The sequence below is a fragment of the Rhinolophus sinicus genome, chromosome 17, assembly GCF_057876585.1.
Source record: "Rhinolophus sinicus isolate RSI-liver-muscle chromosome 17, RSI-T2T, whole genome shotgun sequence".
Taxonomy (NCBI): Eukaryota; Metazoa; Chordata; class Mammalia; order Chiroptera; family Rhinolophidae; genus Rhinolophus; species Rhinolophus sinicus.
In genome coordinates, this window is record NC_142517.1 from 5986035 (window position 1) to 6009645 (window position 23611).

At 43.9% G+C, this 23611-nt stretch overlaps 1 protein-coding gene across 11 annotated transcripts in view; it reads left to right on the forward strand.

Moving 5' to 3' along the window:
* The window catches only part of ERG (ETS transcription factor ERG), a 253703-nt gene extending 231426 nt beyond the window's left edge, over window positions 1-22277 (forward strand). For 6 of the 11 annotated variants that reach the window (XM_088794626.1, XM_074325300.2, XM_088794628.1 and 3 more), the window contains 7 exons: window positions 79-282; window positions 1184-1264; window positions 3242-3313; window positions 10210-10278; window positions 10873-10929; window positions 11482-11529; window positions 20362-22277. In XM_088794626.1, coding sequence (XP_088650752.1) covers window positions 79-282; window positions 1184-1264; window positions 3242-3313; window positions 10210-10278; window positions 10873-10929; window positions 11482-11529; window positions 20362-20882 — 1052 coding nt within the window. In that variant the 3' untranslated portion in view covers window positions 20883-22277. The remainder of the gene's footprint in view (window positions 1-78; window positions 283-1183; window positions 1265-3241; window positions 3314-10209; window positions 10279-10872; window positions 10930-11481; window positions 11530-20361) is intronic. The other 5 variants (XM_074325312.2, XM_019730326.3, XM_074325338.2 and 2 more) reach the window with 3 other exon arrangements.
* The last annotated feature ends 1334 nt before the right edge of the window (window positions 22278-23611 follow it).

A 23611-nucleotide genomic window follows, 5' to 3' on the forward strand; every position in this document is an offset into this window, starting at 1 on the left:
AAGTCCCACCCGGGGTCTGATTCTGTTCCAGAAATTTGTCTTCAGGAGTTGATCGGATATGTTTCCATCCCCTTTCAGATCCTACGCTATGGAGTACAGACCATGTCCGGCAGTGGCTGGAGTGGGCAGTGAAAGAATACGGCCTTCCAGACGTCGACATCTTACTGTTCCAGAATATCGACGGGAAGGAGCTATGCAAGATGACCAAAGACGACTTTCAGAGGCTCACCCCCAGCTACAACGCTGACATCCTTCTCTCGCATCTGCACTACCTCAGAGAGAGTAAGATGGTCCCCACTCCGGACACAGCTCCCTGGCGTGACCGTTCTTGTAAACCTAAGCAGCGGAGGGTTCAGTCCAGTTTGCCGACAGCGTCTTTCTGCCCTAACCCAATTCCCACTCAGGATCTGAGCAAACTTGACACCTAGAAGGTGACGACTTAGGTGAACACGTGGTGAGAAATAGCGCTTTTGCAAGAAGCCGAAAAGTCACCGTAGCATTCAGCTGCCTCCTCCAGGGTCCCCTCCACAGAGATGACACGTCAAAGGGAAAGGAAGCTTTATCTAGTTACACATTATTTCGTCTTCATGGTGCCCCAAATGAAATAGAAACACTATGGAAAGGATCCCCCTGGGTGGGGAGTATGGGTTCATCTTCCCTAAAGTTAAACCAAGTCCCCTTCACATCCCACTCGAACACGAAATGAGGGACGTCTTCACTTGGTCTCGTGAGATGTAGCTTAACCTGGCAGAATGGGAATGGCACACTGGCGATGAGAGGCATGAATCCACAAAGTCTGCTGCATGCTTTCATTTTTCAAACGTCAAGCATGGTCAGAAGGAGAAAGTAGACATAGTGCGACAGTGGGGAGGTGGAAACTCTCTGGTGTAAATGCTTTGCCTGGCATCCCAACCACTTACCCCCTGAATTAAATATGGGTCCCCATCTAGGTTTTAACATGCTAACAAGTAGCAGAGCCATGGGGAGGTTTCCAAGTGGCCCATGTAACCATGTAATAGGGTGGGCGTGGGGGATGTCTTTCTTTCTTTCTTCTTTCTTCTTCTCTCTCTCTCTCTCTCTCTCTCTCTCTCTCTCTCTCTCTCTCTTTCTCTCTCTCTCTCTTTAAGGAAGGTAATCCTCTCTTTTTTTTCATTTTGATGTTGCTGTTTGTTTTGTTTTGTAGCTCCTCTTCCACATTTGACTTCAGATGATGTTGATAAAGCCTTACAAAACTCTCCGCGGTTAATGCATGCTAGAAACACAGGTAATGCTGGCCCTGCCCCTTTCCCCAGGACAAGCTTAGGGTCTTGTCGCAGATTGCATGCTTTAAAGGTGGGACGTGGGACAGTCCGTCCATTAGGAAGGCAGAACACGGAGATGAGCCCTTCAGGGAGGGCTTCTTCATACACGGGAGGCTCTGTGCTGAGGTACCACCGCCTAAAGGCAGGGGGCGCCCTTTGGTTTCTGCATCTCTTCCCTTCTGCTTGACAATCGAAGGATTTCTTTTAACCAGATGTACAGAATTAGCCTTTAGCTGCAGCCTCAGCTCACATTTGCTGGATTGCAATCTGGGGCTATTCGTCCCCAGATTTGTGCTGTGCTGACCATAGAAACTAAAAGCATGTTTGATATAAAGGGGCCCTTTGGCGTTCTCCTTTTCTTTTCTTTCTCTCTCTCTCTCTCTCTCTCTCTTTTTTTTTTTTTTTTTTTTTTCATTTTTATTTTTAAAGGAATGTTGACTAGGACAGCAGGAGTTTTATTGTTTTCCTTTTTGGTAAAGTGCTAGGCCATTTGACTTGCCCTGACTTTAATTTTGTCCCCCAGACTTTGTACATTTGCAGAGGGAATGTCGGTTACTATTTGTGAGCTTTTGTTGAAAGGGAAATGACGTTACAATTTTCGAGTGTATGAAATGAGTTACTAACCAAATACCTGCTATTCCATCTCTAACTATGCATTCCACATTTGATTTGTTTACTTTTTGCCTGAGCCTAGAGTCTTAACATAGCGCTTCATCCGGGCTAACGTCCCTCTTCCCTCATAGCAGAGGCTGAGAGTAGAGACTGGGCTTTCTTCGGAGGAATTGGCTTGTGGTTGGTGTCCATTTCCTCCCTCCGTGACAGAGACAGGCTGCTCTCCCTACTTCTCAGCCTGCAGGGACCCTCTGTCACTACCCAGGCTAGGGACAAAGCCATCAAGTGCTGGCAAGCCATAGATTACCCCCTTGTAAGCAAGCAAGCCAACTTATGGTCGGCCCTCATGTAGAAATACAGCAATGTTCCAAACCCTTGCCATTGCATTTTAAAATGAATGGTGTGAGTGAGTCCAGGTTTGACTATTACAATGAAATTCCTAGTTGATCTTGGTCCTCAGTCTTCAGAACACTGTGCCTTTAATCTAAAGTAAAAAAAAAAAAAAGAAAAGAAAAAAGAAAAACAACTTTGAGTCGTAGTATTTTTTTTCAATGTAAGCCACATGCATTTGTCTGTTAATGACCTTGTGGCCAGAAATAACAAATAGCTTAGACAAAGTAATTTCCCCCTCTTAGGAAACACCTTTGAGCGACACATGTTTTCTGATAATTTCACGGTCATTAAAAAAAATGTTAACAGTGAGCGAAAGTTTCGAGAAAGCTCTGATTTCATTATTTTTGTTATTGTTAAACATAGAAGCAATCGAAGAACAGGACAGCCAATTCCAAATGGACTAAATTGCGAAAAGGGAAAATTTTTCTACTAACATGATCGTTGATTGAGAGAGAGAGAAAGGGAAAACAGCCATTTGAATAGAGAAGTGGATTAATTTTTAATAAGATCCATATACTCTTTGGCAAAATATTATAACTCTTTGGTACTACTTTCCAAGGGCTCTGTAAAATGTTTTACAGGTTTTTCATGCAATTTCAAAATTAAAACACACACCATAGAAATTTTTTAATAAACTGAGATTGCTGGGCGTGGGAGTGGGGGCACAAAGATAGACTTCAGCAAGAAGCTTGAAAATCAGAGCCCGGGACAGCTTATAACCAACGGGGTTCATTAGAGTTTCATGTCTGCCTCTGTCTTCAGAATCTGTTTCTGACCCGTGTATTGTCCATTCCTCCAGAATCTGGTATGGCAGGTTCGAGGAAGTTGCTTCCCTCTGTCGTCACGGGGCAAAGTAGATTGGGCACCGTTGCTGAGATGGGCCGACAGCCTCAACAAAAGACCTTCACTTGTTTTGTCTTTCCTTTTGTCTGCAGGGGGTGCAGCTTTTATTTTCCCAAATACTTCAGTATATCCTGAAGCTACGCAAAGAATTACAACTAGGCCAGGTACGAAAACACCCCTGTGCGATCTGTTCCCAGGACGGCCCGTGAGATCCGTGACCTAAGTCACACGATCAAGAGAGCTGATCCTGGATCGAAGCAAGTCCTAAACAGCCTTATTCTGCCTCTGTGGGTTTGGGGCCTAAAGGCAGTCAGACCATTTCACTGGAAGATCACACTCACAGTCCCTGAACTGCAGAATTAAAAGCAGACCAGCCCCTTAGCTAGCTGCTCTGAAAGTCAGATGGGCAAAGGTGGCATCCCGGATGCCGGCAATCAGGAATCTGTCCTCTTTTGAGTTAATCGAAGGACTTACATGTAATCTAACCCTTCTCAGGGGAATGGCAGAAAGCAAGAGGGGTCCCCATAGCACTTGCAGCCCTTTCCCGGTTGCTCAGAGCAGAAGCATGCAGTAGATAATATCTACCTCCAACTCTTACTTTATGTCTGTCCCGATAATTTAAATAGGTAATTCATTTTCATGTCATTCACACAAAAAATAAATGTTTATCAAGTGTCTACCAGTGCCAAGCACGATGTTAGATACTGGGACTAGAAAGCTGAGCCAGACTTCAGAAAGCCTCCTGATTTCAGAAAGCTGGCTTGTGCGTTCCTCAGATGTCCATGGAGCGTGCCCTCTGTACCCACTGCAGAGGGTACAATGGGCACAAGCTCCCAGGCCCACACAGAGGTTGAATCTAAAGTTTTGGTGATTTCAGTAGAGCCAGAGACACTCACACCCATAAATATGTAGCCTTAGGGGCAGCGACGTAGAGCCAGAGACACGTGGATGTTTAACCAAAAGTGCTGATTTTACAGAGGCTATAGGAGCAGGCAGGGGGAGAAGCTCACCCCGCCATGAATAGAGGAAGGACGTTCTCTAGAGGAAGGATGGTACATCCAAAGAGGAGCAGATGTTAGCCCGGTGGAGAAGGTGGAGAAGGAGGAAGGGCATTTCTGACACGGGGCCGCATGCCTTATACACCTAACCCCTCACCAGACTTACAGCAACCCCGTAAGCTAGATACTGTGCCAGCCTCACAACTGAGGAAATGGTGCAGGGTGGCGGGATGGTTTTCCCATATCCATACATGTATCTGGAATGCATTTCTCCTTAGAGCCAGCCTCCTGCCCTTTGACCTCCACACATGTCCACGCTCCACAAGTCTCAGCTGGAACTGGTCCAAGGCACGAAACTTGGTGCTGCTGTTTCTTTCCAGTGAGAAAGACTGGGGGCCCGTGAGCTACATCGCATGAGTAAAGACACTTCTCAGCGCTGTTCTCACTTGGTTGTGCCCTATTACTGCCAGAGTGACTTCTCTAACCCCAGAGAAGACGTTTGCTGCCCTGTTCCTGAGAAGCGTGGTGCAACTCAGGCACGTTGTCTTAGCCAGAGTGCTTCACTAGCCCTGGCATGTGAGAGATTTCACAGGCCATTTCACCTTGGTCAAGACCCAGGGTCCAGCATAAACTAAACTGGCCCTACAGAAACCCACCATGTATATTGAGAATGGAAGATAGAAATGCACGTTTTTCTCTAGCTCTAGAGAGTTCTGAGTTAACCACTAGTGAACGCACCCTGGGGAAACACATAGGGAGTCTAGGAAAATCACAGTGATTTTGTGAGCGTTTTAAAAACATGTCCATCCTTACATAAAAAAATAATCTAAAATAAAAGCTACCTGTAAAATGTTTAGTCATGGTTTGTTAGTTAGTTGGAAGGTCTCACATAAACGTCTGACTATGTTACAAAAGCCAGGGACTGGGAGATGGTGTGGAGCTGTGTCCAAAGACACAGCCTTTGCCCGAGTGAGTTGGTACTGCCCCCTGGTCAGAGCAGACAGCTGGCTGCTTGTGGCTGCACGGATAGAACAATGGATCCTGGAACGACTTTCTTTCCATAGGTTAGGATATGATGGAACTGGAATATGTGGCTCATCCAGGTGCATGGGGCGGAGTGTGGCTGGGAGGGTGATGGCTGGGATGCCACTCAGTGTGCCAGCCAAGGCAAAGGCAAGGGTGGCAATCTCAAGTGCAGCTCATGTGACTCTGACAGTGTTCTTCCGTGGGTTCCTCATTTGAGTGAGACCTGGAGGAGATCATACTTCTACATCTCTGTGTTTCTGAGACTCAATTTGTGTCAAAATTACCTGTTTTGATGATTGCTACTGTGATGATGAAAGAGGATACAAATATTGGAATCTGAGCTGTAAAGAATTTAAACCAGACTGAACATGCCTAAGAACTACTTGCTGTAAGCCAGACTCAGGGATTTGACCTTGGAGAAGAGAATTATTTATATACATTGGGTGGAGCAGTGATCAACCTGGAAGGAATGGTCTTGTGAGTGTGACAGCCTGTCATAGTGCAAATGGAGATCTTTGGGATGGCTCAGGGAGCATGGGTGTTGCAAAGCTGCTTCCCATGGCTGCATGAGTCATTGGGTGGGAGGGAGTCGCTGGGAATCTGTGTCCCTGTGGTCAGTGGGCTCGTGACTGCTTTTAGGAGAGGTGATTGTTGACTCTTTCTTTGGGAGAGGTCCCTGAGCCTTTGGGGTAGAGACCCAAGTTCATGTCCCCTGCACTTGTGGTTGGCTGTGTCATAATCTTCATGTCCACTCCATTTCTCTACTCCCACATCCACGGAAACAGAGGACTCCTTCCACCTACCTGGGTCATTCTGCTACACCCTGCTTCCTAGTGTTCCCTTACTTTCCTTCCTACTTTGAGTAACCCATCCCCGGGCTGTTCCCCGCCCCCCCCCCCCCCCACACACACAAACATCTACCTTTTTCTCTTTTTGTGGCTGAACTCCCCAAGTGGTGCATTTATCCAAGGGTCCCCTTTTCTATGGTATCTCATGTTTTTTGGGTTGTCAGTTATTGCTACCAGAAGCCCTTCCCCCATTGTCCTCGTAAGCACCTTCCTCCTATACTGACACATGCTGGGAGCCATGGCCCCTTGAGGTCTCAAGTGGCATAACTAGAGACAGGTCTGACTCACAGAAGCTGGTTTTTGACCTTGTGATGTGCCATCCCGCCTGGCATCTTAGGAGTGGTTTATGTGTAAGCTCTAGTGTGTGCCAAGGAGGACTCCTATAACCCCATCCTCTTCTATATCACCATGGCAACCCATGCATCATGATACCCATCTAGGATGTTATCAAAAGAGACTGGAGAGTTCAATCTGCAAGTGCAGCCTTGACTTTCACTTTTCAGCTGCTGTTCTTCAAGGGTTTCTTGGAATCTTAAACTATTCTTTCTTTGGCGTTCGCCACTTGGAGCCACTCTCATCACCAGTCATGAGACAGTGCAGCTGCCCCTCAGTGAGGTACTGTCTAAAGCCTGTGTCTTAGCAAATGGCTAAACATACAGTCTTTGCTCTCCCCTTAGCTGTAATATAACCACAAAGACCGGCAGACCTAGGCGACAAAGGACTGCAATGTGCCCCCAGATCTCCATGTCTTTGGTAGAGGATTTTAGAAGACTGGGAAAATGAGAGCGAGCAACTTAACCGTGTTGGGTTGACTCTAACACTTCCTCTCATTCAGCGGGTTTATAGGTCTGTTCTGGGCAATAGCTCTTGGTCTTTCTGTCTTTGCCATTAGCATCTGAGTTCCTTGAGTGCAGGCAAGTCTCATCCTTCCCCATCCCGACCAGCCAGGGACCTCCAGAGTTGGTTTGTAAATGTGGCGTGGATCCTGCAGAATGAGGGTGACTCTCACATTATTCAAATTCGGCCCTTTAAAAAAATGAAGTGGGTAGGTGAACGTCAAGGGGGCTAGAGGGCTGTTCTTCAGTAAGCTTGAGAAGGCAGAATGTAAAATGTGGTGAACTTAACTCTGCAAGGATGTTGTCTTGATTCATTGATGTCTAGGGAGGGAGACTGGTGGGGTGGGGGAGACCCATTCAGAATCAGGAACCGACCTGAGCCCCCAGGAAATAAACAAAGGAGCTGACACGGAGGAGCCAACACCTGTCAAACTCCCTATTTGTAACTTCGTGTTTACTGGCCTGGGTCCTGGCATAGAGATACTCCCATGTAACCCTAAGTTGCCTGTGAAATGGTTTTTATAAAGTTCAGTTTTAAATCATGGTCTTAACAGGAAAAATAGCAGGATCAATGCCAGAAATCCGCCTTCCCCAACACAGGAGCTCCTGCCAAGTGTGTGCGTTAATTACCTTGAAGATCAAGGTTAAAGAGAAATGGAGAGTGTAGTATTGAAATGGCCACTAAAAATTGAATGTGGAATATGTCCTTATTAGGAGTCCTCTGATTACTATCAATAAGGGACAAGTAGCAAATGTTCAGGGAGGAATCATTTTTCAAGCAGCCGAAGAGTAGAACTACCCTGGCCCTGTGGTGAGGTGGAGTAGCTGCTGATGAGGTCACTGTTCGTTGTCTCCCGTCTCCGCAAGGCTGAGCTCAACGCCTCCCACGTCACATCCTACAGGAGGGGGCTTGGTGCCCACAGCATGTGATCGGCAGCTGATAAGGAAGCACTGGAGCAGAATTTCATGAACGAAAACAAAAGCCCGCTTATCTTCCATGGCAATATGTTTATGAACATGTTCGTCATTGTTCACATAAACATCTCAAATTCTTGGCTAAAAATCAGACTTGGTGTTATTTAGGTCCTGACTTATGTTCAAGAGAGGATGGGACATGGATGGTTATACACTCTAAGAAGGATTTTATGAGCAAAGAGTTTCAAAATATTTTTCCATTAGTAGTGTGGTGTTTAATTTTTTCCAGTCACATTTCATGAGCAATTCATTTTTATGATTAAAATAGTAGCGAACTAACCTACTGACACTTGCTGTTAATTCCATTAGCATTCCTATATGTCAGGGAAAACCATTCGATCTAGAATTCTTCCCACACATTTATTTATTTGTATCGATACACTCAGATAGTATTTCTGAAATCATTAGGAACACAGATTCCTAGAAAAGAGCAATGGAAAAATTATGTAGAACAGGACTTTCTCAAATGTCAGGTGCACCCGGGTCCCCTGGGGTCTTGTGAAAAATGCAGATTGTGACTTGGTAGGTCTGCAGTGAGAGTCTGAATTCCTGACAAGTCCCCAGGTGCTGCCAGTACTGCTGTCTGAGGACCACACTTGGAGAAACAAGGCGCTAGAACATATTTCTGTGTATCTTGCTTTTTCATTTGGTGAACAGCCCCTTGTTGACCTGCCTCTCTTTTTCTGAATCAGGCTGGCTGCTGTTAACAATCACCTCGCTAGTAGATTTTTTGTTCTGAGACAATTCTCACCTTGAATCTCTGGCTGACCAGTTTTAGACCAAAAGGCAACTGAGTGAGAATCCACATGCAGAGTGCTCGCAGAAACTTCAGTTGAAATTTCATTGTAAATTGATGGCGGCCGCTGATTGAATTCCCACATTGAACTCCCAATGCCAGCAAATAGAGACTTGAGGACCTGGGTGGGAAAGACTGCCAGCCCAAAAGTGCCAGCTGACAGGGAGTGGTGAGCAACAGCAGAGTTTAAAAAGAAAAATTATTTAATGCAACCAAAGCTCTGCAGGGTAGGGTTTCACCGACCACACTCGTCGTGGTGCTTATAGCCAAACAGACCAAATAAATTATGGCAGTTCTGTGTTGAATTTCACGTTGTCTTTCATTGCTATTCTCTCTGGGATGTGAAAATAAGAAGAGACACATCTTTTGCAGCGTAGTCCAACTTTTTGAAGACTGACCCACCAATTTGCCAATTTTAAATAAGGTTAAATGATCTGTTTAAAGAGAAGCTTAAAACGGATTATATTGCCCTGCTCTCCAAGTGTGATTTTGTAGCCGTCTCCAGGTGTCTGGCAGCAGAATACCTGTTGAAGTATCTGTCTGTGGCTTTCAGTTGGCCCAGAATGACACATGGCATTGAACACTGACTTGAACATTCAATCCAAAAAGACATAGTTTTGAAATGGTTCCATAATAAGACTGCAGGTAGACCTAGCTGTGTGTATGCCCAGTTCAAGCATGCATAAAATGTTTCTGGAATATCTTTCTGAAAGAAATTTAAAATGACTTAGAGGCTTCATAATCATTAATAGAACTCGCACTGAGGATGAAGACGTAGTTATTAAATTTGCATATGCAAAGTGTATAGTAAAGATTTATGGGATAAGTGATAGAACATTATAAATAAAAAGAAATTATTGGCATATACTCAAGCTCTTATGGTCATTGCTAGCATGTTGTGGAGGCATCACTGTTTCAGTCTTGCAATTTATTTCATGCAACTTATTTTAGAGAAATTCTAAATTCATTTATAGAAGAAGACATAGTAGACATTTGCATAGGAAAAGTAGACGGTTTAAGACTGATTTAACATAAATGGATGAGATTTTAAAGGGAAAGCAAGGAGGGGTTGAGAGAGGCAGCTGACAAATAAGAGGGCGAAAAGGCAGTGCTTGTTTCCAAGGAAGAAAAAGAAAAAGAACCATGAATGTCATTTGGTGGGTGGAGGGGCAGACCTCAAGCAAGAATTGGTTGATTCCTCAAAGTTGTGGGCTCTGTGTTGGATGTGTCATGAGGATAATAAAGAGATGGATATAGGTCAGTCCCAGTTGGATATAGGACAAATTAGATTGTAAAACACTTTCAGTATGGTCATGACTTACGGTTATAGGAAATTGGAAGAGGCAGCAAGCTCTGGGAGAATCTGTCAATGAGAGTTTTCAGGTTAATGGGGAAAATTTTAGATCAATAAAATATACAAAATTGTAATTTGTAAATAAAACCCAAGTCTAGTGGAATACAAGTTGAAATTTTATTTGGGTTACTGGATATATAGTCTAATAAAGACAAAACCTAAAACGTAAAATGTCTATTATAAAAATTACATTATTGATCTTTTAGTCAATTTATTTGTCTTTACAGATTTACCTTATGAACCACCCAGGAGATCAGCCTGGACCGGTCATGGCCACCCCACCCCCCAGTCGAAAGGTACAGTGTTGGCTCCCCCTGCCTTGCATCTGCATGTCACAAGACAGTGGATAACAGTTGATGGAGTAAATGATAATTTCTGTAGCTAATCTATGCTTGTTCAACATGTAAAGTATTTGTCCCATTGGTGACAAAGCACAGCTGATCTTTCTCTATTGGGTTATACCCACTTCCGTAACAAAAAGAAATGACTGACGTAATGTATTTCAACATGCACAAGTGCATGTCTCATGGAATATTTGAGTACAGATTAGATACTGGGTGATTTCCTAACCTTGACCATCTTTATAAGGATCCCTTGCTGTATTTTATTTCCCTGGTAGTGTCCCCTTACTCATTTTAGACTGTGATTCCTTTTCATTTGTTTTGTAAGCCATAGCAAATTCTCTCTCTCTCTCTTTTTTTTTTTTTTTTTTTAGTTTTGGGAAAATGGGGGTACAAATACATTTTAAAAATAATTTAAAGTGTTCTTGTTTTTGCTGCAATGTTGACGTTTGGTTAAGACTACGTTACTAGCCAAGATGAGACACAGCATCAAAGACTAGTGGCCAAATATGTTTTAGCTCATTGTCTCTTTTACCTTTGGATTTTCAGCTGCTCAGCCATCTCCTGCCACAGTGCCCAAAACTGAAGACCAGCGTCCTCAGTTAGGTATGTCTCAGGGAACACCTCAGTGGCCATTAGAGAAGAAATGGCTTTAGCAGCATATTTCTAAAATGTGTTATTTTCTAAATGAAATGACTGTTGCTTTGTCTTCTTTATGGTGGCTTCGTATATAAAATGGGGACCGAATTATCAGCCTACCCAATTAGGGTGACTTGAAATTTTGTTACAACTTTTCCAAAATCTATACAATAAATATGGAAAGTGCACTGAGCATTACCGCCAACATGGCACTGGGGCCCCCTGGGGACTTCACACACATTTGTCCTACTTTTGTCCTGGTGTGGAGAGAGCACAGGGCTGGGTGTCGGGAATCCCAGGCCACCTCTGAGCTCGGCCACCAACGAGGAGGCCTTTAGCAAGAAACTTCTCGGAGATCTCATGTGACGTCTAATACAGAAAGTGGCGCTAGTGATTTTGGTGTGGGGGACATTTTCATCTCTGACACCTGGAAACACAAGTGGGCCAGCATGACGCAGGTACAGCATATGCCGAGTCAGGATTGTATCTTTGCGAGTTGACTCTTTTCGTTTTCTCTAGATCCTTATCAGATTCTTGGACCGACGAGTAGCCGCCTTGCAAACCCAGGTGAGACACTGCTGCTGATTCTGCTCTTGCAGAGCTACCTTTTGTCAGTGGCTATTTTGAAAGATAAATATGTATTGGTGAGAAATCCCTTCAGTGGAACATATTTCAGCTTTAAGTGTCACTGGATAATTTGCCTAAGTGGAAAATAAAAAAAGGGGTCGGGTTATAAATTAAGATTTTAACTTCAGCAGAAAGCATTCTTGCCTAATCCCAGGTGTATGAGTGTCCTAGGGTTGCTATAACAAAGTACCACAGACAGGGCTTAGACAACAGACACCTATTATCTCTGGAGGATGGAAGTCCAAAATCAAGGTGTCAAGGGCCAGCAGGATTGGTTCCTTCTGAGGGCCGTGAAGGAAGGATCTGTCCCAAACCTCTTTCCTTGGCTTGTAGATGGTCATCTTCTGCCCTTGTCATCCCTCTGTCTGTGTCTCTGTGTCCAAATTCACCTTTTTATAATGATGTCATTCATGTTGGATTACGACCCACTCTAATAACCTCTCTGTAACTCGATTACTTCTGTAAAGATCCTATTTCCAAATAAGGTCACATTCTGAGGGCCTGGGGGTTAGGACTCCAACAGGTGAATTTGGGGGTGGTGGGGACACAATCCAACCCATCTTACAAACAGATAAAATCATATTTTAAAAAGGAGAACACTAATTAAAACCATAAGATTTTAAATTTAGGATTATCTTCAATGAATGGTCTGTTTTCTCAACTTAGACACTAGAAGAGAGTGCCAGTCCTTAATTGGCCCATTTGTAACCTGTACCTTGCTTTGTCACCTGACATCACATTTCAGTGCCAACCAAATTGTTTTATTTGTTTGTATTCAGATCAGCTTCAGAAATCCATAGTACATGCTGCATATTCTCAACAGCAAATTCAAATGCCAAGATGTCACAGGCATCTTGCAAGTACAAGCTGGAATGTATATTTCCCAAATGTTGAGGCCAAAATAGCGTTGGAAACAGAAAAATTCAGATTCAACCAGCATACATCCCCACGGGGAATCTATACTTTGAGAACATGAAATGTTATTATTGAGCGTCCGCCCTCTTGGACAGTATACTTTAGTTAATGTCAATGAATTCAGCAAATATTCTTTAAGCATCTGAGCAGTTAGAAGGGCCTGTTTTGTTGCTGCTCTAACACAGGGCCTAGACCAGGTGCTGAGAAATTATTTGTTGGATAAATAGATGCAAGGAATACCGAGATACCATCCTTGACCTTCAAGGAGCTTGTATTCTGGTGGAGGAATGGACCCAGGGAATTACAATGATGTCCAAACCATGGAGCCTCAGGCTGTGTCCTCTTATGAGACCACCTGGGTCGATGGTTCCTTCTCATGCCTGCGGTCAGCTTTCCATCTGCAGTGGCCCCCGTAGTCATTCAAATAAAAATGGTGGTGACTGTGTGTAAGATGCTGATTATCAGTCAAGCTTCAGGAAGACTGCTCTGGCAGCCGTGTTCAGAGTAGATTAGAAAGAGGAAAAGGATGGAATCTAAAACACTGGGAAAGTTAACATAATGTGAGATAACATTCAAATCACTGCCAACCCCATACAATGCCTGAGCAAGCACTTACGTTGGTGGCCCTGTCTCATAGAAGCCCTGGGAGGTCATTGTCTTTGCCCTACAGAACAGGACTCCGAGGTCCAGAGAAATTAGGTAACTTTTCCTGGGTCACACAGCCAAAAAGAAGGGAGGCCAGATTTGAACCCTGACTCTCTGTCTGCAAAGTCTGTTTTCATTTTCTTCCCCTAAGTCGCTTCTGAGTAAGCACGGGGGAAGAGGGAGGTCTTGGAGAAAGGGGCCCAAGAGAAAAGAAAGGAAGGATTGCCACTCAGTTTAACAACTGTTTAGGTGCACAGGATGGGTCCGAGATCAGGGATGAAGGGGAGGAAAGTGTCAAGTGGGCCAAACAAGACCAAAGTAGTTTTTTCACTCACACAAGTCGGCCAAATGAACTATGTCTATGCATGTTGTCACAGCTCAAAGGTGTGGCTTGGTTGGACAATGGGGCCAAAAAGAGTGGCTGGCCCCTAAGCAGTCCACCAAGTTTCATGGTGGCACACTGTGCCCAGCAGCTGGGGATGCCCACAAAGGTAGAGGAACCTGGGGCAGAGCCTGGAGGAGATTGCAAACCATTATGGGCCTGGGAAAATGTCTTGGTATCTAATAGTGACTCTAGCGCTGTGAGTGAAAGATTGCCCCTCTCAATGGGCCTGGGGAAGGTGGCAGCATCAACTTCTCACCTGAAGATGAAGATTTATTTTACTTGGTTTGTAATGAATGAGGCCTTCCCTCCATCTATCTTGCATCCGTGTCAGTTGTATTCGCATGACCTCTTCCCTGATACCAGCTTGTGTTTTATCTTTCTATTAATGAGAGTGCTGCCTCCTGTTTCAGTCTTTATTCTGTTCTCTGATAAATAAGTCCTTCATCACTTAAAATTATTGCCTTTGCTCTTTACACAGTGCAAATTCTTTTTAATCATTTTAAATGGGAAGATGACATCAGACAGTGTAAATACACAGGTGATGTCAGCATCTCAACATCTCTCCATCCCAAATATTCATTGGGTGTGCACTTTAGCCCACATTTCTCCTGCTGAGAAAAGTGTGTCCCTGCATTATCTTGTCATGGATCAGATACAAGCGACACAGCTCCTTTATTCCCACCAGAATGGCCGAGCATTTCATGTGGCTTCTCGAATGAACTGAAATTGCCTTTTCATGAAAGACCTTTCTCTGAGTATGTCCAGTGCTTCCCTTGATGCTACCTGGATAGCCTTTCGTGGTGGGCATAGAAATGCATCCTGTTTCGTGAAAAACCAGAGACCAGTTTTAGGGATGTTTTCTGTTTGTTAGAAGGTAGGAGCATCCAGTCTTCCACTGGGAACCTACAAAGCACCAGGCCCAGGGACTCCAGGGGACTCTGGTGGTGTGTGCAGAAACCAGGCCTGAAAGCAGTGGTTTGTGCAGTGATTCAAGGTCAACGCCTGGAACAGGGTTCCAGCCCTTACTGACCTTGGACAAGATAAGTCACCCTACCTCTCCGGGCTCTCATCTCTACAATGAGTAATCGCGTGATCCTTGGGGGCAGTGGTAGGCATTAAATAAACACATGTGAAATGTTCAGAGCAGTGCCTGGCTCACAGTAAGCTTTCAGTGATTGTCTCCCAGCTCTGGGCAAGGGGCGTACCTTTCTTTAAACTAGGGTTTTCAGCCCAAACCAGTCATGATAAGAGTGTTCACCTGAGTTCAACCTCACGGTGACCCTGCAAGACAGTTCTCTTACCATCACCCCCATTTTGCAGATGACACCACGGCACAGAGAGCTGGGTGAGCTGCCCAGGGTCCCAGAAGTGGCAGTGCTGACGCCAAAGTGGTGCTTCCAGCCACCATACACCCTGCCCCTCCTACAAGTCCTGTCCGAGCCCAGGCTCAGCCTGATGAGGGTGGAGGCTGTGCTCCTGGGTTTTTCTGCAGCACCCCCAGCAAGGCACCGCCATGCGGCTTGCTGGGTCCCTCTGCTATTTAGGGCTCTGTCCCTTCATCAGCTGGCAGCTGCAGTGTCCTGCCCCAGGGCACTCACCCTGCTTCACCCACAGCTGCTGAGTCACTCCCAGCTCTGCTTTTCTTTGTGGTTTATAAACCAATGAGATGTTTTGCCCTTTTTGCTCAGTTTGTACCTCTTTGCTACCATGTTTCTCTTCTTTTAATCATATGAGGAGACCACTTTCCTCTTCTGGGCCTCGCCCCACTCTATCCATCCCACTGGGCTTGCCAGTAGGTGGGCAGCCTGCACCTTTCCCCCACCACTGCCCAGTCCTACCCTAGACAAAACTAGCACAAAACTAGCTACTCCTGACCGGTGTTGCAAGGATGTTGTTGAGGTAAAGTGGAAAAATAGGTGTGAAGGGTTTTACCCAAGAAATAGGGGTGGAGGTGGCCATGCTGGTGGGGTGGAGGTGACGAGGATTCCGTCTATACGAGCTGCTCTTTTTACTTGTTAGGTTAGCCCATGAGTGACCCAAGTCACTCTTGGGCTTCCTAAACCTTAGGTATCTTTGTCTTGGAACCCCTGTCCTAAAGTGCACCTTTATTACACCGTAAACGTTATTGCTTTGACAGAAAATAAGGTTTTACTAGATTGCTTTTGAATTTCTGTGGCCATGAGTAACTCATTTAATTTACCATTGAGCGCGACTTCTCAGCAAACATGGTGCATCCTTGAGAATTATCGCACAGCGAGAAAATGTGCTCTGTGCTGTGGATGCAGTAGATTTTCTGATGAATATTAGATTTAACAATTAATGAGCTTGACGTAATGTTACTTTTTTTACAGCACACTTAAAAATAGATTTATTAAAGCAGATCCAAAGATGTCTTATTTGTAAAAAAAAAAACAAAAAACTGGAAAAGATTTTGTAAGTCTATTTTGTTTTTGCTTTTTTAAATTTTTTTAAATTTTTAGTTTTCAATTGCAGTTGACATACAATATTATCTTAGTTTCAGGTGTACGACATAGTGTTAAGGCATTTATATAACTTATGAAGTGATCACCTCGATAAATCCAGTGCTCACCTACATAGTTATTACAACATTGTTGACTATATTCCCTATGCTGTACTTTACATCCCCATGATGGTTTTGTAACTACCAATTTGTACTTCTTAATCCCTTCCCCTTTTTCACCCATTCCCCTAGCTCCCCTCCCATCTGGCAACCATCAGTTTGTTTCTGTATCTGTGAGTTTGTTTCTGTTTTGTTTGTTCGTTTATTTTGTTTTTTACATTCTACATCCTACATATAAGTGAAATCATATGGTATTTGTCTTTCTCTGTCTGATATATTTCACTTAGCATAATACCCTCTAGGTCCATCTATGTTGTCACCAACGGTGTGATTTCATTCTTTTTTATGACTGAATAATATTCCACGGTGTGGGTGTGTGTATCACATCTTCATTATCCAATCGTCTATAGATAGACACTTGAGTCGTGTTTTCTTATCCATTCAGCCACTCTTTGTCTTTTGAGTGGAGCACTTAATTCATTTACATTTAAAGTAATTATTGATAGGTATGTAGTTATTGTCATTTTATTATTTGTATTTTTTCTTCTCCTCCTCCCTCCCTTCTTCCCCTTCCCCTCCTTCTACCTCCCTCTCTTCCTCCATCATTCCTTTAGCATTTCTTGTAATACTGGTTTGATGGTGATGGACTCCTTTAGCTTTTTCTTGTGTGGGAAGCTCTTTTATCTGTCCTTCAATTCTAAATGATAGCTTTGCTGGGTAGTGCAATCTTGGTTGTGGGTCCTGCTTTCCATCGATTTGAATATTTCCTGCCTGCGTGCCTGCAAAGCTTCTGTAGAGAAATCAGCTGTCAGTCTTATGAGCTCCCTTATAGGTAACTAACTGCTTTTCTCTTGCTGCTTTTAAGATTCTCTCTTTGTTTTTAACCTTTGGCATTTTAATTATAATGTGTCTTGGTGTTGGCCTCTTTGGGCTTATCTTGTTTGGGACTCTGTGTGCTTCCTGCGCTTGTATGTCTATTTCCTTTGCCAGGTTAGGGAAGTTTTCTGTCATTATTTCTTCAAACAGGTTCTCAATCCCTTGATCTCTCTCTTCTCCTTCTGGTATCTCTATGATGTGAATGTTGGTACACTTGATGTTGTCCCAGAGGTTTCTTAAACTATCCTCATTTTTTGGATTCTTTTTTCTTTTTGCAGTTCTTATTGGGTATTTTCTGCTACCTTGTTTTCCAAATCACTGATTCGATCCTCTGCTTCATCTAATCTATTGTTGATTCCCTCATCTATTCTTTATTTCAGTTATTGTGTTCTTCATTTCTGACTGGTTCCTTTGTATGTTTTCTGTCTCCATTTTTATGTTTCCTATCTCTTTGTTAAAGTTCTCACTGAGTTCCTCTATTCTTCCCATAAGTTCATTGAGCATTCTTATAAAGCAGTGTTTTGAACTCTGCATCTGGTAGATTGCTTGTCTCTATTTTGTTTAGTTCTTTTTCTGCAGTTTTGCTCTGTTTTTTCATTTTGGACAAGTTTCTTTGTCTCCCTATTTTGGCTGCCTCCCTGTGTTTGTTTCTGTGTATTAGTTTGGGCTGCTATGTCTTCCGGTCTAAGTAGTATGGCCTTATGTAGTAGGTGTCCTGTGGGGCTCAGTGGGGCAGTCTCCCTGGTCACTTGAGCCAGGTGCTCCAGGAGTGTCCCTTGTGTGGATTGTGTGTGCCCTCCTGTTGAAGTTGAGCCTTGATTGCAGTTTGCACATCAGTAGGAGGGATTGCCCCTCATATTGATTGGTTGTGAGGACTGGCCGTGACTACACTGGAGGAGCTATTGTGCAGGGCTGACCCTACTGACATAAAGTTACATTTATAAGCATTAATTGAGTTTGCATTTTCAGTTTTGTTCTCAGGTTTGGAAGCTGATACATTTTATTTACAGATCCCTTACGCCCATAGACTCTGGAAATGTTTAGAGCCTCAGCCCCCGTGTCTTAAAGGCTAATGGGTGAAATGGTCTAGTGAGAAATGCCCATCCATTCTCTGAGCTCTGAGTTTCCAGCCGTGGATATAGATCCCTGACTTTTTAGTTTTCAGAATCAGGAGAGAGATGAGGCCACTTTTATCCTCTCATTCTCTGTTAACACACGTTTATAAAGGAAGTGACTGAGGGACAAATTCCTAAGAGGCAATGCCAAGGTTTGAATAAATACTAAGTATTATTTTAGGTGTTTAGGAAAGTCTGTGTATTTTTACAAAATCTGTGGAATTGCTCTCTCTATAGGTGGGGGCTGACAGTGAATATTTACTTTCAAACAATTCTGTGTGTTTATCTTGAAGCATATGTTAGACCAATAAATCAAACCTCCATGTTTGTCCCTATCCCCAGGTCATATATGGAATTTTTTCAAGTATTAATCCTTTGGTTACAATATATATACTAAAACCATATGGTTTCCTCATGCCATTCTTTGTATTTTTTTAATATGCATATTAATGAAAAGTTGGGGGCAACAAAACTTGATTGAGAGCAGTTTGAATATGTGGTTCCGAAAAGCAGAGGCTTCGATTGTAACGAACTACAAGCTGTTAATACATTTCAAATGTGTTGCTAGACAGAAAATGATAATTTTCCAGAACACATTTAGAATAGGCTGACCTTTCTCACGATGCTATTGTATGGATGAATTCACAAACATATCCATTTCCATGTAGCAAACGTGGAAAGGAGAAAGGGAGGATTTATGAGTTAGACAATTTATATAGGCAGCCAGTGGGAAGGATTTAGTGAAAATCAAATTTATAATTGATTTTTAGATTACATCCATTCCCTGAATAGTTGCCAGTTAAAGTTACTGTAATCATTTTATCACATCTATTGATTCTTACTGATAGTATAATAAAAGGTCATCTTTTTGGTAATAAGCCCGAGGCAGTGCTGCAATTGGAGTTTAGGAGGAAAGACCTGCCTATTATCCATTTTCAAAGCGTCTAATATCTATTGGACACATCGTAGCTTCTTATACCCAATGTTACTGTCCATATTCACATGCTTCACTCCTTTAGGGAGCATAAATCATAGATAAGTATTGTAACATAGTGGCTAGAATGATGTGCCTGGATTTGTCTCTGAATTTAATAAAGCGTAAAAGCCACATGGAGGTGCCTCCAGTGGGGTCAGGAAAATTCTGACGGTGCACAGGCAGTTAAGTGAGATCTTCTGGACTAAGCCGGAGCCTCTTTCCCTCCCCAGCGGGCCTTGCAGTCGCTCATTGTTACACTCTTTCTTTTGGAAACTCTTCTGAGCACAGTTGGCATTGCAATGCAGGGGCAACTCATGGATTTCCCTTACGAGGCATTTGCCTAAATACTGGAAATGGGTGATCTGGTTTTGAAAAAGAGCCAACTGTTTTTTCTAAACTTCCTCATTTTGAGTGGGTTAATTCTGTTCTAGGAAAAGTTTTGACAGTTGCTTTCTGAGTGCCAGTAAAATGTTATGTTAGAAATAACAGTGTTTACTTCCATTCTCTATTTTTTTCCATAAACTTTTTAGAAGTTCATTTCCTAAATCTGACTTTTATTATTTTACGTGACCTAGCCAACATAAATGATATTAAGTCATTATTGCCATCAACATAACGGCACATTCCACCTCACAAAATAGGAAAAATAAGTCTATCCGCTGCCCGCAAACACCAACTTGACCTGGCTGTCCTTCTAAGGAAGTCAGAACTGGAGGGAAGCAACTTGAACTTTGCACTGTAGGAATTCTGTACATTTTGTAAAGGACTGGGGTCTGTAGACCAGCCCAATAGTCACAAAAGACCATCGCCTTAGGTCATGGTTCCTTGATGCAGAGTTTGGGATAAGCATACTTGTGCACAGGATTAATTAAGGGTATGTTCTCGGGAGAGAAGGAGTGAGGAGGCAGGACAGGGCAGGGGAAAGCTAAGGAAGCTGGGGCCTCAGCTTCTGGAGCATGAAAGCATCACGAGTTGGTACCTCCTTGAGGCAAGGGGGCTGGTCTCTGGTACCCTTCCTCGGTCCGTCTGGCTAAGAACTACCTGGGGTGAGTGAGGCAGCTCCCTTAGGCCAAGGGGCAGTTCTCTGGAGAATGGGTGGGGGTGGGGGCTGTGGAACAAGAGCAGCCAACACCCCCAGCAGCTGAGGAATGGGTGCACAGGCCTGGGAAAGGGGATCTGGGTGGCTCACCAGCAGCACCCACTTCTGTCACTGAAGGAAGGACATCTGTATTCAGAACCTGTTCTCATTGGCCTTGTATGTCCTTTCCCTCCGCATTAGGGAGCGGACAGATCCAGCTCTGGCAGTTTCTCCTGGAGCTCCTGTCAGACAGCTCTAATTCCAACTGCATCACCTGGGAAGGCACCAATGGGGAATTCAAGATGACGGACCCTGATGAGGTTGCCCGGCGTTGGGGGGAACGGAAAAGCAAACCCAACATGAACTACGATAAACTCAGCCGTGCCCTCCGTTACTACTATGACAAAAACATCATGACCAAAGTCCACGGGAAGCGCTACGCCTACAAGTTTGACTTCCACGGTATCGCCCAGGCCCTCCAGCCCCACCCTCCAGAATCATCTCTCTACAAGTACCCCTCGGACCTCCCTTACATGGGCTCCTATCACGCCCACCCACAGAAGATGAACTTTGTGGCTCCTCACCCCCCTGCCCTGCCTGTGACATCGTCCAGTTTTTTTGCTGCCCCAAACCCATACTGGAATTCACCCACTGGAGGAATCTACCCTAACACTAGGCTCCCGGCCAGCCATATGCCCTCTCATCTGGGCACCTACTACTAAAGACCGGGCAAGGCCTTTCCCAACAACATGCAGTCACCAATCAATTGCCACAAACTCTGTTGGAGAACAGCAGTCAAAAGTGCCTCCAGAGGAATGAGAACTGGGGCTGGGGAAGGAAGCCAGGGAAGAGATCCAAAGACTCTTAGCGGGAGGGAATTACTCAAGTATTACTACAGAAATAAAAGAGGATGCTAAAAATGTAACGTATGTGGACATATAATCTGTGGACCAACCTTGTCAAAGACATTGTAAGTAGAAGCATGAAGTCATAAGGACAAAGTGCCAAAGAAAGTGGTCTTAAGACGTGTGGACACTTTAGAGTAGGATTTGGGATTCTGCTGATGCAAACTGGGATTAAACTAAAGCAATACAGACAACACAGTCTTGACCTAACATACTGTTTATAATGTCATTTTAAGGAAAACTACCTGTATTGAAAAATAGAAACATATCAAAAAAAAAAAAAAAAAAAAAGGAAGAAGAAAAAAGAGACTGTGCAACAGACGTTGACATAGAACTCATCGGCACTTGCTGTTTTGGGTGAAATCAGATTCATTCCATTTGGTGGAGAGCTGTCGGCTCTCTCAAACTGCAAAGATGCCCTGACGACCCAAAGTTTCCAAACCCTTTACAGTATTACAGGAGGGGATGGTAGGACTCAGAACGTGTATGGACGGTGAGCGTGTGGTTGTGGACCGAAGGCTGGAGGACGTGCAAGAGGAGGTGGCAAGGACCAGGGAAGAGGCTTCTCAAGCAGCACAGGCTGAATTAGGACAGAAGTGGGACTCTGGAGAATGTGTCACGGAGACTAGAAGGGCGTTACAATCAGTGTTATACCAAAGCCAGTGTTATGAGGAAAGGACACAGCGGAATGGAGGAAGGGGACGTGGTGGAATTCAGACACAAAAACATGCATCTCTTTTGTTGTTGTTTGTTTGTTTGTTTTTCAAAAGAAAATTTTAACTGGAATTGTCTGATATTTAAAAGAAACATTCAGGACTTCATCATTTTGTGGGGGGCTCTGTTCTCCACAGGGTCAGGTAAGAGACAGCCGTCCTGGCTGTCACCATCCGACGTCACCTAGGCATTTGGGTTAGGCGGGCTCCAGTGTTCCTTTCGAGTCGCGAACGCTGTGCGTTTGTCAGAGTGAAGTATACAAGTCAATGTTTTTTTCCCCCCTTTTTTTATATAATAATTATATAACTTATGCATTTATACACTACGAGTTGATCTCGGCCAGCCAAAGATACACGACAAAAGAGACAATCAATGATATAATGTGGCCTTGAATTTTAACTCTGTATGCTTAATGTTTACAATATGAAGTTATTAGTTCTTAGAATGCAGAATGTATGTAATAAAATAAGCTTGGCCTAGCATGGCAAATCAGATTTACACAGGAGTCTGCAATCGTACTTTTTCAGTGACGAAAGTTGCCTAATAGAAACTTGCGCTGCATGTTGTGGGTTTTGTGTTATAATTTGATTTTGTCCAGGAACTCGGGTAAGTGAGAGCCAAGCAAGGAGGACGTTTGGCAGCCAAACAGCATTGGCTCCTGCAGGCCCTTCTTGCCCACTCTCTCTTATTCCAGAGGTTTCACACTGGGGCCCGCAGATTTATGCCCAGGGTGAGGTTGTCATTGAGACACTCCAGATCAGCACCTGGTCACACATCACCTTCACTTCCTGCACCTGGTCACAAAACATGGTGAATGTTGAACAAGCCGTTGCTCTTAGTGCAAACTGGATTGTCAGTGGTGAATAAAGTGTCATGGATAGCTGCGGACCCTCACTCTAAAGACACAAGGGACAGCTTCTACATTTTCCACCTGCCTTCTCTTTCAGAGGCTCTTGCCAGGTAGACGTGGCCTTCATCGTTCCTCACTATAATAATCTGGGTGCCATGGAATGGGCTTCTCCAGCCCTAAGCCTGACGTGTTACCAGACACTGTTTATTTCTATGACCTAAAGTCAATTTCCCTTGGCATCATGTCTGGGTCATCAAGGCTGCCAGCCTTGGCTAAGGGATGGCAGTTTGAGGGGTGAACACAAAGCAATGTCAGAGGGGTGAACACAAAGCAAACTCTCAGCCTCAGTCTCTGAATTGGCCTGTTTCAGAGCTGTTTGGGGGCTTGTTTTGTACTTTGTAATCGTTTTGCTATGATTCAATGAAGTTGCCAAACCTTGGTGCTACAGATATTTTGGCTGTGGTCTTAGAGTCGGTAGGATCTGATCCCCAAAGCTTCAAACACTCTGCTTTACTTGGATTGAAAGGAGTCCCAGCATCAATCATTTTCCAGCAGCTTGGGAAAGGCCCACAAAGTGCCTCTATCTCCTCAGAGGATAAAAATACATTTTAAAAAAGCATACAAGCTGGCAGCTGGGGTGACCCACGCTGTTCTAATGGAAATGAGCAGTCATTTTTATTTTGGAATACAAAGTCAAGGCACACCTATACTCCGCATAAAAATACAAATGTACTCAGATAATCACTCAGTTCCACTCTTGCAAGGTTGTCTCGTGAGCAAAATAATCAAAACAAGATATGATGGTCATATTCAACTGTACCAGATGTTTCCAGTTAGCTTCTCCAACACCCACCCCATCCAGATTATTAGCAAGTTTTATGATGACATGATCATTTTGGATGACATAATGCTGAGGCCCCCAAATAAATCATTCTTAAATGATGTCTTAAAAGAACGTTGACTCTGCTCCTGTCGGCATCTG